General features: G+C 55.2%; 4 protein-coding genes across 4 annotated transcripts; 2 read left to right on the top strand and 2 right to left on the bottom strand.

Moving 5' to 3' along the window:
- Nucleotides 1–731: 731 nt before the first annotated feature.
- On the top strand, nucleotides 732–4826 carry GCG54_00009168 (Histidine protein kinase NIK1; the record flags this gene model as incomplete). The annotated part of the gene is made up of 1 exon (XM_045409117.1): nucleotides 732–4826. The coding sequence occupies one exon, from the start codon at nucleotides 732–734 to the stop codon at nucleotides 4824–4826; it is 4095 nt and encodes a 1364-aa protein (XP_045256362.1).
- A 2232-nt stretch (nucleotides 4827–7058) lies between these two features.
- Nucleotides 7059–7574, top strand: GCG54_00009169 (uncharacterized protein; the record flags this gene model as incomplete). The annotated part of the gene is made up of 2 exons (XM_045409118.1): nucleotides 7059–7163; nucleotides 7344–7574. 2 exons carry the CDS (start codon nucleotides 7059–7061, stop codon nucleotides 7572–7574), a joined length of 336 nt encoding a protein of 111 aa, XP_045256363.1.
- Nucleotides 7575–7921: 347 nt separating this feature from the next.
- Nucleotides 7922–8773, bottom strand: GCG54_00009170 (uncharacterized protein; the record flags this gene model as incomplete). The annotated part of the gene is made up of 1 exon (XM_045409119.1): nucleotides 7922–8773. The coding sequence occupies one exon, from the start codon at nucleotides 8771–8773 to the stop codon at nucleotides 7922–7924; it is 852 nt and encodes a 283-aa protein (XP_045256364.1).
- Nucleotides 8774–10158: 1385 nt separating this feature from the next.
- On the bottom strand, nucleotides 10159–13722 carry GCG54_00009171 (Structural maintenance of chromosomes protein 5; the record flags this gene model as incomplete). Its single annotated transcript, XM_045409120.1, has 5 exons — nucleotides 10159–10528; nucleotides 10582–11317; nucleotides 11372–11444; nucleotides 11494–12384; nucleotides 12445–13722. 5 exons carry the CDS (start codon nucleotides 13720–13722, stop codon nucleotides 10159–10161), a joined length of 3348 nt encoding a protein of 1115 aa, XP_045256365.1.
- Between the last annotated feature and the right edge of the window lie 383 nt (nucleotides 13723–14105).

Genomic DNA, 14105 nt, shown 5'->3' on the forward strand with positions numbered 1-14105 from the left:
CATCCTTCTCCGGATTCACTCTGTCGCAACCCAAGGCGACGTCGGCCAAGGTCCGATATCCACATCCAGCACTGCAGATTTCCACAACCACAACAACCACAACCTCCAAAAGACAACAACGCATCTCACGGCGTACATCCCGCGCGCCCAGTTGATCCGACAAGGTTGGCTGGGGATCCTGCAGTCTGCCCAGTACTTTTCTTAGTCCTGACCCGCCCTATATTTACCGGCTTTGAAGCTCAACGTCAACCCCCGGCCAGGAAACAACAGGCTGGGTGTGCCGCGGTGCGCGCCTGTCTCCACCCGGCAAAGCAGAATCGCAGCTTCCGGACCGACCACATTGGCACCCTCGTCTGCCTCATCCACTTTGCGCCACTTTGCGCACACCACCCCGGCTCGCTTCTGGCGCTTTTTCTCTCGTCCACCTGCCTTGCGCGTCTCCCGCATCTCCTCTCTTGCATCGAGAAACAAAATCCCCCCAGGCCGTGACTCGCCCTGCTCGCACATCGCGCCTGCCGACTCGAACTTTACTTACCTTCACCGGCGGGACCGAGAACGACTTGGGAGCCAAGCAAAGAAGCACAAGAAACACACCCAAGAGTGTTATTGGTCTGAGTCCAGGACCTGATCCAAAGACGCCCATTGGTTGAGAATGAGAGAAAACGCAGATACTGACAACAACACTTGCCGATCCCTTGGCTGAGCGGACGACTCACATCCTGCCCGCCGCCATGCATCCTCCCCCGCTCCTCGGTGTGGGCGTTGTTGACCTGCTCGAGTCCGACCCCCGACCGAGCTTCGTTGTTGCCCTTGCTGCGTCGTTCAAGGATCCCTCTCGCGCCGAGGTCGTCTACAACAATCCAGCTTTGACAGGCAAGCCCGCCCTTCTCGAGGTATTGCAGTCCATATCGAGCCTCGACCACACGAGATTTTGGGACTGGATCACCGCACAGGACGTAAACCCACCGCAGTCCTTCTTGTATAACAACCACTTCTGGACTCGCAGTGTTGTACAATCCAAATGGGTCGTGGTGAGCTCCAACGACTTCCCGCCCATGACAGAGCCGCCTAGGAAGATACGCCTAGACGGATCGCGAGGACGCGAATCTAGCAGCGGGATCCTGCACCCTCACACCTCCACTGTTCCGTCCATGTCTTCATCAGACTCGTCTGAAGAGGATCTCCCGCATCCTCGAATCGTTCGAGCAACCACCGAGCCTCCATTGATTTTGCCGGACTTCATGCCGGATCAGGAGCCATTCCTCGATATGGTTGATAGCGTCAACTGGAGCGCAACCCCCCTTGGACCCATGGACCGATGGCCTTCGATGCTGCATCAGTCTTACAGCCAGATTTTGTGCAACTCCCAGCCCACGGCCATCTACTGGGGACCCAAGTTTACCACCGTCTACAATGAGGCGTACGGAGAGATGATCGGCTCGCGGCACCCCAATCTGCTTGGTCGTCCTGTGACGGAAGTATTCCCAGAAATCACGGATCAGCTGAGAGGCATGATGGAGAATCCAGGACAGAGTCGCCGGGCAAGCAGCGAGGAGGAATTCTGCTTCTTCGTCGAACAACGAGACGGCCCCCCTCTGGAAACCTACCTGAAATGGTCCCTCGTCCCCGTCATCCACAACAGCGAATGCCTCGGATTCATCCATCTGATATCCGACACAACCATGTACCACCTTTTCCGCAGGCGAATCCAGATGCTGGTCGACATGGGCGAGGAACTGGTGACCGCCAAGGACGTCAAGTCGTACTGGAGCAAGCTCATCGAAGAGCTTTCAGAATGCGATCCGGCGTATGACATCCCGCTGGCTATGCTGTATTCGATCGAGCGCGAAGGTTCTTCAGAATCTGGCAGCGAGTCGCGACACAACTTTGACTACATCTGCCGCTTGGAGGGGGCTCTCGGCGTTCCAGCCCACCACCCGATCATGCCTGAGTACCTGCGTCTAAAGGAGACAGACGCGGGTCTGGCGCCGCAGTACCGTGCAGCGTTGCGCAGCCAGGGACCACTAATCATCAGCACCTCCGACGGCAGCTTACCGAAGGAGCTGCTGACGGGCTTGCAGTGGCGTGGTTTTGGTGACCCGTGCCAAGCAGCCATCGTCTTGCCTATACGACCAACGAAGGAGGAAGAAGTAATGGGCCTGCTCGTGCTGGGGCTGAATCCTCGACGGCCATACGACGACGCCTACACACTGTATATCCAGCTTCTCGCCCAAAAATTGACCACATCATTAGCATGCACCGTCTTGTTGGAGGAAGAAAGACGAAGGGGACGAAACGCCGCTGAGCAGGCCGCCTATGACCAGGCTATGCTGAAAGAAAAGCTTGCTTACCAAACAAAGGAGGCCATTGAGTACACGAGACTGTTCCAAACCGTCTCCGACTTCATCCCCAATGGGTTCTCTATTGGAGACCATCAAGGGAACATCACATTTGCCAATGGCCTTTGGTATCGCATCACAGGCTACCCCGACAGCCAGGCTGAGGATGGGGGCGCATTCTCTTATGTCCTTGAAGGAGATCGAGAAAAGATACGCGAGGCATACAAAGAGTTGCGGACAAAAGATGAGGTGGAGTTTGAGTTCCGTGTACGAGGAACTGAGCACACCAACGGACTCCTCTCGCGCCGCTCGCCATTCAAGGCCGACTTGTGCAGCGACCTCGATGACGAAATGGAGCGGTATGTCATGGCCCAAGCAAAGGCGGAACGCTCCATGGATGGAACCATTATCCGAACTTTCACCTGCCTGACGGATGTCACAGCACACAAGAGAACGGCTGACGAAGCAACCAGGAGGACTCAGCAGGCAGAGAACCTGAAGAGAATGGCTGAGCTCGCAACAGTGGGAATGTTTGACATGGACACCGCAGGACGTTTAATTGGTGCAAACAATGCTTTCTTTGAGCTGTGTGGGATCGAGAAGGTTGATCCAATGCAGCGCGAAGTGAGGCCGTGGCAGGTGTCTGTGGTCCAGGACGACCTCCCGATCCTGACTGAGAGCTTAAATCGCCTCATATCCGTGAAGAAGCCGCAGACTGCTGAAATCCGACTGAAAACCACTTGGACAGCTGACGATGCCGGAGGAAATCAGATCACGGCGCCCAGATGGGTAAATGCGACCTTTATGCCAGTCAGCAACTCGGATGGCATTGTCCAATCATTCACTGGCTGCATCAGCGATGTTTCTCTGCAAAAATGGCAGCTTGAGCTGGAAACGCAACGTACCGAAGAAGCAATCGACTCGAAGCGACAGCAGGACAACTTCATCGACATGACATCTCACGAAATGCGCAACCCTCTAAGTGCCATTGTTCACTGTTCCGATGCCATCATTGCTTCCCTGGCGAGATGCGAAGAGCTTGTTGAACGCCCGCGTACCCCCGTGACAAAATACAAGCCATCAACGGAGGAGAACGGAGACAAGCACTTTGACGTGAAGCAGCTACTTTCCGACAGCATTGAAAACGCCGAGACGATTGTTGCTTGTGCGCAGCATCAGAAGCGGATTGTGGACGACATTCTGACTATGTCGAAGCTGGACTCGAAGCTGCTGGCTGTCACGCCCTGCACGGTCGACCCGGTACAAATTGGGGAGGAAGCTATTAAGATGTTTGATGTGGAAGCACGTCGCGTGGATATCGACCTCAAAATGAAGGTTGATAAGTCTTACCGAGAGCTCGGCTACGACTTTCTCGACCTCGATCCGTCTCGCGTCAAACAAGTCCTCATCAATCTACTCACCAATGCCCTCAAGTTTACCAAATCAGGCTCCATTCGGAATGTATCGGTCAGCATCAAAGCCTCCCGAACACGGCCAACAGACGAAGATTCTGCGGTCACTTTCATCCCGCGGTCATGCAAAGAGGAATCGGAATATGAACAGCCCGCGCTTGACGACAGAAGGGACCCGGTATATCTCATGTTTGAGGTCAAGGATACCGGTCAGGGTCTCTCGGAAGATGAGAAGGCGAACCTCTTCAACAGGTTTGTGCAGGCAAGCTCGCGTACGCATGTGAAATACGGCGGTTCCGGTCTGGGCTTGTTCATATCAAGGCGCCTGACGGAGCTGCAAAGGGGCGCGATTGGCGTATCAAGCCTGCCAGGTGTTGGATCGACGTTTGCCTTCTTCATCGAGGCATACGTCCCGTCGGAAGCATCGAGGAGGGAGGCCGAGTCTGCGGCCGCGGCCGTAAGAATGACAACGGCGGCCACTGCAACCAGCACTCCACTGTCAGCACCGAGGACTAAATCCAATACGAACGACCAGAGGACGCCTGGCTCACGACCAAAGCCAAACATCCACGATCCTCGCCTCGACGGTATTCTGGTTGTGGAGGACAACCTCATCAATCAGCAGATCACCAGGAGAGGCCTCTGCGACCGAGGCTTCCAGGTTGATGTGGCCAATCACGGCGTCGAGGCGTTGGAAAGGCTCATGCAGTCCACGTCGCTGCAGCATCAGGAGGAACAGGAGTACTTTAGCCGCAGCGTCTCGAGCATCCAGGGCCCCCCTGTGCCTATCAACATGATCCTGATGGACATAGAGATGCCAATCCAGGACGGCTTGACATGCACCAGACGGATTCGAGAGCTGGAAAACGAAGGGCAGGTATTTTGCGCCAGTGGCGGCCGAATTCCCATCATCGCCGTCAGCGCCAACGCCAGACCGGAGCAGATGCAACAAGCCAAGAGCGCGGGGTGTGACGACGTGCTCGTCAAGCCCTATCGGATGCCGGAGCTGATTGAGAAGATGCAAGTGGTCGTCCGTCGGATGGGGGGACTGTCTCCAGCGTCGCCCGTACTATAACGGCTGGTCAAGGATGATGAAGAGAAAGGGGGGTAATGGCGGGATTGATCACATGGACCACCAAGAGCTGGCGGTCTATGCAAAGACGAATATGGCGTTTTGGGGGATTTCAAGGGGGCCTGCAGCAGGACTGGGCTCGGGAACTTGGGAGTGCTTCCGGATACTGATATAGTTGCACCTTTTTCATGTCATGCGGTGACCGTTGGTGGGAAGGACGAAAGATACCAGGCTTGGCCGCCAAACAGGGGTGACTTGTAGCATTTGGATGCCACACGCGAGAGCTTGGCCAGGAACCTTGGCATTGACGATTTGGTTCAATCTGGCCACGTCTATATGCCAAGGGTAGTTGGCGTAGATGAGAGATGATGTTCTCCCAGGAATGCATTCAGGGAAGGACGCGTCTGAGCGTTCTCTATGAGCACATGGGCATCAACGGCCTAGATGATGAGACGGAATAATACCACGGCCTAATAAGAAATTCCCATACTTACAAGATGCGAATGACACGACACACGGAAGTCTATGCGTCCCCCTTTCCAGGGACGATGTGTAAGTCTCAAGGCTTGGCCGAGGCTGTTCAGGGGTCGTCGGGTCCGCCACAGTGTCCCTTTGGCGGGTTGCATGCCGCACTCTGGGAAGGCTTATTTGCATTTTGTGAGGTGTTGGAAATTTTCCCGTCTCGTCACGGGTGTGCCTGCTTGGCAAAGGGTGTTTGTCCAGTCCACAAACCAAGACAATCCATTGCATACAAGCGCGTCAGGTGAGGTTCGTGTAAGTCGGCTGTAAGTCAGTGTAAGCGTATAAGGTGAAGCTCTCTGGCGCAGGAGGGAAGGAAGGAGGTCGAAGAGAAAGAGTGTGAGACGAGACGGAGAAATTCGTGATTGGCTGGGGGGAGGGGGTTTCTTCTTCTTGAGTCTTGGCTTCGAAGGAGGGGGGTTGAGGGGGACTGCTGCGGCCTGCACCTTGCTCCTGAGGTGCAGGTGCAGATTGCAGATTGCGACGAAGAAGCCACCGGCCCCACCACCGCGGACGTTCGCGGGGCTTGGGTGCGGGGGGCAGGGCCGATGTAAGCCCCGAAGGTGGTTTTTTTTATTGAGACATGTGGAACAACAAGATGCGTTCAAGCTCCTGGGTGCATGGTAGGATGAAGGGGATATTTTGAGCGTGCTGATTGACTGTCAACAGTTCCGTCCTACACGGGGGAACTGGGGAGCGGGCAGATGGATACGGGTGTGATATGGGGGCTGTCTGATAGGCAAGGTAGGTGGTGGAGTGAGAGAAAATGCAGCCTTCGGCACTGCTGATGAGACGATCTGAAGTCGACAGGAAAGCACCGCCGATGACCATTCCAATATCAGCGCCAAAGCATGCTGAGGTTAGGTGGGCAGGTGTATGTAAGTGTCGGCCTGTGGGTTTAAGCTTCGTGGGGCGGTCCGGGCATCCGCGTCTGAAGCTTCAACCCACCCCGGGGATTGGGGTCTTCTGCTGACACAAGCAATCAGTGTCTATTTGACGTGAATAATAACCTGAAATTAACTTGGCTTTCAGTTATGTAAATTGCCGGCGAAGATATCCTATCCTGCGAAGCAACAGGCCCAGGTGGAGCAGAGGTACCCCGTCCCCAAACATAAGCAAGGTCCCACGATAGGTACACAGGTAAGGTAGCTCGGGGAGCTTAGCTTCTGCATGGGCCACCCTCAATGCACACTCACTGCACCTCCTCCACCCGACTCCGTCCCAGCGCGCCGCCGCGCCTTCTTCAACCGACAAACCCGCACGCATCCATCTCATCCTCTTTGCTGTGTTAGCCGGCCGCCGCCACGCCCCCTGCCGCCCGTACCTTACGCAGTAGCAATTGGGGATGATCCGAGAGCCTCTTTCTGCTGCACACTCCCCTCCTCCCCGCTAGAGACCTCTCCCGCCGCCTGTTTCCGCCTCCCTAGAGTCTTTTTTAAAAGGAAAGACATGCCCCCCGTCTCCCCGGCCTTCACACTCCGCCATACCTGTATCCATCGGCTTCGGAACATCAACGGAACCCCGCTACGAACCTCCGCTTCCGGCTTCGGCTACCACCTCTTCTCGACGACAACGACGACCAGGACAGAACCAACCGGCGACAACAAACAAAAGACGACCTCTTTCCTACCGCCTGCCTTTCGCCGGATAGGAACGCCCTTGAGGAGTCCGAAGACGTTTTCTACACACAGACAGCTCGACGGAACGAAGATCAAAATGGCGGACCGGGTTCATCGCGTCACCATGTTCAAGATTGCCGACGAGGGGCAGAAGAAGCAGTTGATTGAGCAGTACAAGAAGCTCGGAGACTCCCAGAAGAAGGTAGCTTGGCTTGCATTCTGACGTCCTTCCATTGGCCTTCTCACACAACCTCTCTCTCTCTCTCTCTCTCTGGGCAAGATATTGGGCATTAGAATTCAAGCAAAACACGATAGATTGGGACCGAAACAGACGAAGCAGGCAATTAGAAACTGACTCACGATGCTAACAAATAACACCCAGGACGGCAAGCCGTACATCCTCTCCATGGTCGTCGGCCCCGCCATTGACGACCCCCGCGCCCAGGGCTTCACCATTGTCGCCAAGACCGAGTTCGCCTCCCTCGAGGACATGAAGTATTACGACGACGAGTGCGCCGCCCACGGCGCCCTCAAGTCCTTCGTCAAGGAGAACCTCACCGTCGGCGGCGTCATGTCGGTTTACTTCAAGCCCGAGGCTGTTGCCTCGTTGTAAAGGGGGACCAATTAGTTGCATCGTGGAGGTGTAGGTCACGCAGATGGACTGACTGCTTTCACTGCGAGAACGCCCCAGTTTCGGGGGGACATAATCAGGAAAGTGGCTCACAACACACCTGTAACCTCTTGTTCATACATGTCAAAAGAACTCCTTGTTGCCGGTTATGGACAGGTATCAAGCTACTAGCATACATAGAAACACGCACCTTCAGATCCGATTCTCCACTCTCTCCTCCAACAGGTATAATTTTTGTCCACCTCATTTTCATATGTGCGAGCCATCAAAATTCCCAAAGCAAAGCCAGTCGCAACGTTCGTCTCCCAAAGATCAGGTATCACCACGCTTCACGAGGCAGCGGTAGCAGCGGCGGCGGCAGCAGAAGCGGGGGCAGCAGCGGCATCAGTCGCGCCGTCGGTGTTGTTGGCGGCGGCCACGTTCCCCCCAGCCTCGACGAACCGCTTCAGCCCGTCCATCCACGCCGCAAAGGCGGACTCGAGCTGCCCGACCATGGTGAGCTTGATGACGTGCGCCAGCGGACCGAAGAAGGTCTCGTACTGGCGGTACTCGGTGCCGGTGCCGTCCTCGCTCTCGAGGAACTCGTGCACGCGCTCCGCCTTGAACAGGAACGTCGGCGGAGTGTACCCCGTCGTCTTCCACACCACGCGGTACCCCTTGCGGCCCTTGTGCTCCTCTCCGGCCGATGAGGTCGTCACTTTGTGGAAGTCCTCGATCTTGGTGATGATGCACGGCGAGTTGGACGTCACGCGCGCCGGGTCCAGCGTCAGGTGCACCTCGAACGCGACCTGGGCGCCCTGGAGCATGAGGTCGGCCGGGTTGTGCTTGGCAACGGTGGACTCGGCGAGCAGGGGCGGAACCGGTCCCGTGGCGGGCTTGGTGACGGTGACCTTGGGGAACATGGGGTTCCAGGAGGGGTAGGTGGACGGGTCGATGAAGGTGGCGAGGACGGCCAGGGGCGGTTTGGCGATCGGGGTTGCGTAGGCGATTGTGAAGACGGCGCCCTCGTGGCCGATGCTGGGCGTGGGCAGCGTCGGGGAGACGACGGTGGGTGCGAGCGAGGCGGGGATGGAGTCCGCGCCGTGCTCGAGGTGCGTCGGCGGCTTCGGCTTGAAGGTTGAGGGGAGCTGTTTGATGTTTTCCGGGATCTGGGCCTGGATCTTCGAGCGGAGGGCTTCCATTGTGACGGTGGTGGTTTGACTGAACGTGCTGGTGGTTAATTATGAACTGGTATCTGATGAGGGGGTATCTCTGAGTTGTTGTTGGATGGAAGAAACAATCGAGGCAGGAAATAAGAGCTATTGGGGTTTGTAGAAGGATGGGAGGAAAGAGTGTAATAGAAACTGATTCAGGGATTTGTAGCAGATGGACGGAATCGGGGTGCGGGCAGGTCAGTTAGAGATGGGATGTCACAGCCTTTTCCGCCATAAGAGATTGTCCAATAGCACGGCCGTCTTGTCAAGAATACACTTCTCACGTCAGCTCATTTATTCTACATCAGGCAACATGAGCCGTTCCGGGACTTTGGTCCTCTAGCGGCCAATGTTCAAACCAGCCCCACAGCATCAGATTTGCCGAAGGATTTTGACCAGGCGAATTGGCGACGTATTTCGACTGACGGGAGATATTTCTCGAGTGACCTCGACGCAGTCTCAGTAGAAAGGCGCCACACACTCTGGAAGCCTGGATCACCGACACGATCTGGGTTTTGGCGGAGAATCTGTGACGAAAGCAGGCAGTTGGGCTTTAGACTTTGGGGTCTCGTGAGGAGATGGTGAGGGGATTGGGCGTCATGGGATGGAGAAGCTGAGATACGGTGTTGGCCCGGGCACTCGAGAGGGCCAGACGGCGAGGCGAACGAGATGAGGAGGCGATGTAAGAAAGAGAGTGCCGCGGTCCCGGCTGAGCGTTCGGAACCTTTGGAATACACGCCTTGTCCCGGCATTTGTGTCATCGTAGAAGTCGGCCGAGAAGCCCATGACCGTCCCCACTCGCCGCTCGCCTCAAGACAAGCGAGTTTCTTCCGGCATCGAATCATCCATGTCCACGAAGCGACGTCTTGCGCAATGCCCTCGTGTCTAGCGCCTTCGCTAGCATGTGGACTCTTGAACCCCCCCGGCAAATGAGGTGTAGAACATAGGTATCGATCTCGACGGGAGAGCCAAGCATGCTTCGCCGATATGCTGCTTGGGTTATCCCTGTTGCCAAAAACGCTCCGAAGCGAATCGCCGTCCAGGTGGATGTGTAAATGTGACAAACGCGGGAAAACTCCTAGATATCTTCATGTAAACCCTGAAGGCTTCTCTGTTTAGCATTGTTCCTCTACATGCAGCACTGTCGCTCTAAAAGATGAAATGATACACCAGCATGAGTGATGCAAAGATCACCACCAAGCCCCAGCATCATAAACGAGCTTGGACCCTCTGCTCTTCCTGTGCCGTCTAAAACCTACCGGACGCAACCCAGGGTATCGTGACCTCTTGACACTTGCCCTCGCCAACGCCCAAAAACTCCGGCCAAATGACTATAATTCGATGGGTCCCCACAGAGTCGAGCTCCGCCGAGATTAGGCGCTGGCTGTCACCTGCTTGTGGATCTGCAAGCAGCGGCCAAAGTCCAGCTTTTTACCGTCCTCAGGCATATGCGTTCCGCTTGCGATGCAGAGAACGCGCATACGTGGGTCGTAGCGCAATCCTGTGAGAAGCTTCGGTGTGATGAGGAAGTATTGTGATGTGTGCTCGCGACACGCAATCTCAACCATGCGCTCGTGTACCATGCGCTCGTTGCGAGGGTCCATACCCTGATTGATCTCATCCACAACACGGAACGGAGACTGCGCCATAGACTGGAGGGCCATGAGGTAGAAAATGGTAGACACGGCACGCTCTCCTCCAGATTGACGATGCTGGTTGAGCTGTTGGAGCGTCTCGTTTTCTCTGCTTGCTGTCAGCTGTTCCGTTATATTTGAACGCAGGCTAAGAAAACATACCTGAACTTGACCATGATATCCAAGGCCCACTGATCAAAGTCCTCATCTTTATGAACCCGAACCTCGCCGGCGCAGTTGATTTGTTCAAAGTTGTAGCTGAACGCGTCGTTGATCTTGCTGATAAGTTCGTCGAGCTTTGGCTCCCACTTGTCGCGGATCCGCGATATCCTGCGGTTCAGCTCATCCAGCTTGTTCGTCGAGCTCTCCATTCTCTGGCGCAGCTTCTCAATTTCCCGAGCGCGCTTCTCGAATTCGCGCAGGGCGCCGGGGTTGGTGACATGTATGAGCTCGAGTTTGCCTTCTTCGGCGGCGATCTCGTTGTCGACGTCCTCGACAGTTTTTTCCTTGGCCAGCTCTTCAAGGAGCTCTCTCCTGCTTGGATCGTCATGGAATAGGTCAGCCACTTTGCTTCTGGCTGCTTCAGCGCGGGCTCTGCATCGCGCAGACTCTTCCGCGATGGCACCGATATGTCGCTTCTCCTCTTCCAGTTGCTGCATCAGGTCGGTGTTCCTAGCCTTAAGACCCGTAACATCAGACTTGGCCTCGATCTCCCGAATCTGAGCCTCTAGCACTTCTTCCTGGGCATCCCGAATGGCGGCGATAGCCGCATGATGGCGGAGGACAGCTTTGAGCTTTTCCACTGTAGCGTTGTCTCTGTCGACATCCAGCTTGGAATTGGCTGACCTCGCCTCTTCGACCTCTGCCCTCTTCTGTTCCAGTGACTTCTTTTCAGACTCTGCAAATATGCGTCAGTGGTGGAAACTACTTCAGTACCATATAGGCTCCTTACCAAGTTTGATGGGGATAGCTTGATAGGCATTGTGTGCTTTCTGCAGTTCATTCTTTCGATCTCTGAGTAATTTCTGACGCCTTGTTAACTTTTGCTCCGTAGATCTCCTTCATCAGACTTACGAGATCTTCCTGGGTCTCCTTTTTCCTCTCGTTTATCGCGGTAAGCTGTTCCTTGAGTTCCGTATTCTGCGTCTTCAGCTCCCCGAATTCCGCCTCGACTTCCCTCAAACGGCGCAGGATGTCATTCTTCTCAGCCTCATCAATAGGTTGATCCGTCCAGAACACGCCTTTGGAGATGCCTCGGGTCATTGTGGAGACCGCCTGGGGGCCAAGATCCCTGCGCCGAGACACTCTGTATAGATGCCGGCCAGCTGACCAACTGTTTATAACAGCATCTTGAACCAGACGCTCGTACTGAGCATCGTTGATTTCCCCCGCTGCAATGCCAGATACGTCCAACTTCTTTTCATTACAAAGCATCGCAAGAACTGGCTCCGGACCCGACAGCATCTCGATTGCGAAACCATCGAAACCGAAAGATCTGACCTGTTCCCGAGACATTCTAGGTTTAAAATCATCCAGGGGCTTCAAGATGGAGCGCGTGTTAACGGAGAGACTGAGTTGCTTGTAGAAGACATCACTAAGCTTCTTGTGGTCCTCTCTGGTTTGCGCGGTGAAACAAAGGAAGTCGTCCATGTGCAAGAGTGCCTGGACCTGGTCCGAATACCGCTCGTCTTTGACGGAGCAGCACAAAGCAGGTGGTCCAAAGACTTCTTTTTCAAATTGATCGCCGTTCTCTTGCAGCCAGGCCCAGCCCTTGGCAACGTCAGGAAACTTCTTCTGCAGAAAGTTGAGAAGCTGTCCCTGCTGGGAATCGAGGTTCTCGAGATCTTGTTTGAGCTTGTTTCTGATGTGGCTCTTTGCTTGGCCCTGTTCTTTGATATCTCTCAGTTTTCCGTCGATTTGACGCGTCTCGGCCTCCATTTCGCGAAGCTGATGCTCTTTTTCTCGCTGCGTTCAAGTTAGCTTTAGCCTCCAGGATCATGGTTCAGAACCAGGATTTGAACGTACAATTTGGGTGTTGTGTTCTTGCGGGTTGAACTCCGCGGGCTTGTTCTTCTGCTGGTTTTCCAGTACACCAATCCTGTTGCGAATCTTGCCCAGTTCCTGCCTCTTGGCATCATATCCCCGCTTGTTGGTCTCCAAATTGGCGGTAATCGATCTTATTTTCTCATCGGCGTCCTCGACCCGATTGAGCAATGTGTCTGCCTCAGCTTCTGCACGCCGCACCATACCCTTGCGGGAATGAACGGCTGCGGAGACCTTCTCGAGGTAAACCTGCTTCTGATTCACAGCTTGCAGAGACGGAGCTGCCTCGTCTTCCAACCTTCTCAAATTCCTCTTCGCCTCCTTTTCCTCGGCTTTCTTCGCTTGGTAAAGTGACCTTGCCTCGAGGTAGTCGGCGACATGCCGGGCGTCTTTCAGGTCGGCAATGCGCTGTTGGGCCTCCTGCTGCTCGCGAAGCTTGTCAACATCGTTTTGCATATCATGCTGTCTGTCCTCGAGACTTTTGAGATGCTCGGCGTGATTTGCCGAGCCGCGCTGGATTTCCTTGTGTTCTTTGTGCAGCTCCTGCAGTTGTTTCTGCCAGTCGAGCATTTCCTCTGGCGCCGCCGCGCGCAGAGTCTCGTGTAGTAAGTCAATGGGGGTGGCAGATGCGAATTCGACAACGCGATCCTGAGGCAGAAACTGACAGAGGTTGTCGACCTGGATCTTAAGGTCCCTCATAAGATGCTGGATGGTCTTATGTGTGGCTTCTTTGCCATTCAGCCACCACTTCTGGCTGTTCCTCTCGCGATCGATCTGAACTTTGATAACAGGGTTTCGTCTATCCTCCGGTCGGCCTTGTAGCTCGATCTCGATGGTGGCTGACGGCTTTCCGTGCTTGACAAACTCCTTGACGTTGCCAGCTCTGCCAAGATGCTTAGGACTGAATCCCAGACCCAAGCAGATGGCGCAGACGAGCGAGCTCTTTCCCGTTCCGTTCGGTCCAATAACCATATTGAGGTTCGGGCCAGGGAAAAATTCTGCCATCTCGTACGTCACGAAGTTCTTGACTGTAACGCGGCGGATAGCGCCAGCCTGAAATCCGTCCAAGTCAGGCTGGACCTTGACACCGTTGACGCCGTTTGTTCTGGGTCTCCTCTGCACATCTTCATCGTCATCGTCGGAATCGTCAGCCCGCCGGCTCAGGCGGGGGCGTTTGGGTGCATCGGAGGCATCGGACGCAGAATCGCTCTCGTCTTCCGGTTCGCGTCGGCGGCGACGGCTCGCCGGGAAGGACGACATAACGACCAGGTCGGTTGTAAATGCGAATTACAACCAATTTTTCTTTTCGCGTGGTTCAGATCGGGCTGGTGACAGATGTGGTCGATTTGGGCATAACTTTGGCAGGTAGCGCGCAATGAGGCAGTTGGTGAAGTTGAGTGCGACGCGAGACCTAATTTAGACGCGTCTCTGTCCACCCCGCGTGCCCCTTGCAAGCCTCAAGGGTGCGCCAAGTTTGATGGAGGGTATCCCAGCAGATTATGTAAGTGAGATCGGAGTCAGTGCGGCGTGCAGACGCTGAATTGAGATGCAGCTGTGCGTCAACCGAAGTGGGGGCTGCTATGGAGCTCTGGTGGGGCTTATGCCGCACGGATTTTGGTCGGGTGTGGCTTGGGCAAGGCAGT

The sequence above is a fragment of the Colletotrichum gloeosporioides genome (genome assembly GCF_011800055.1).
Source record: "Colletotrichum gloeosporioides strain Lc1 chromosome Unknown consensus_117, whole genome shotgun sequence".
NCBI classification, from domain to species: Eukaryota; Fungi; Ascomycota; class Sordariomycetes; order Glomerellales; family Glomerellaceae; genus Colletotrichum; species Colletotrichum gloeosporioides.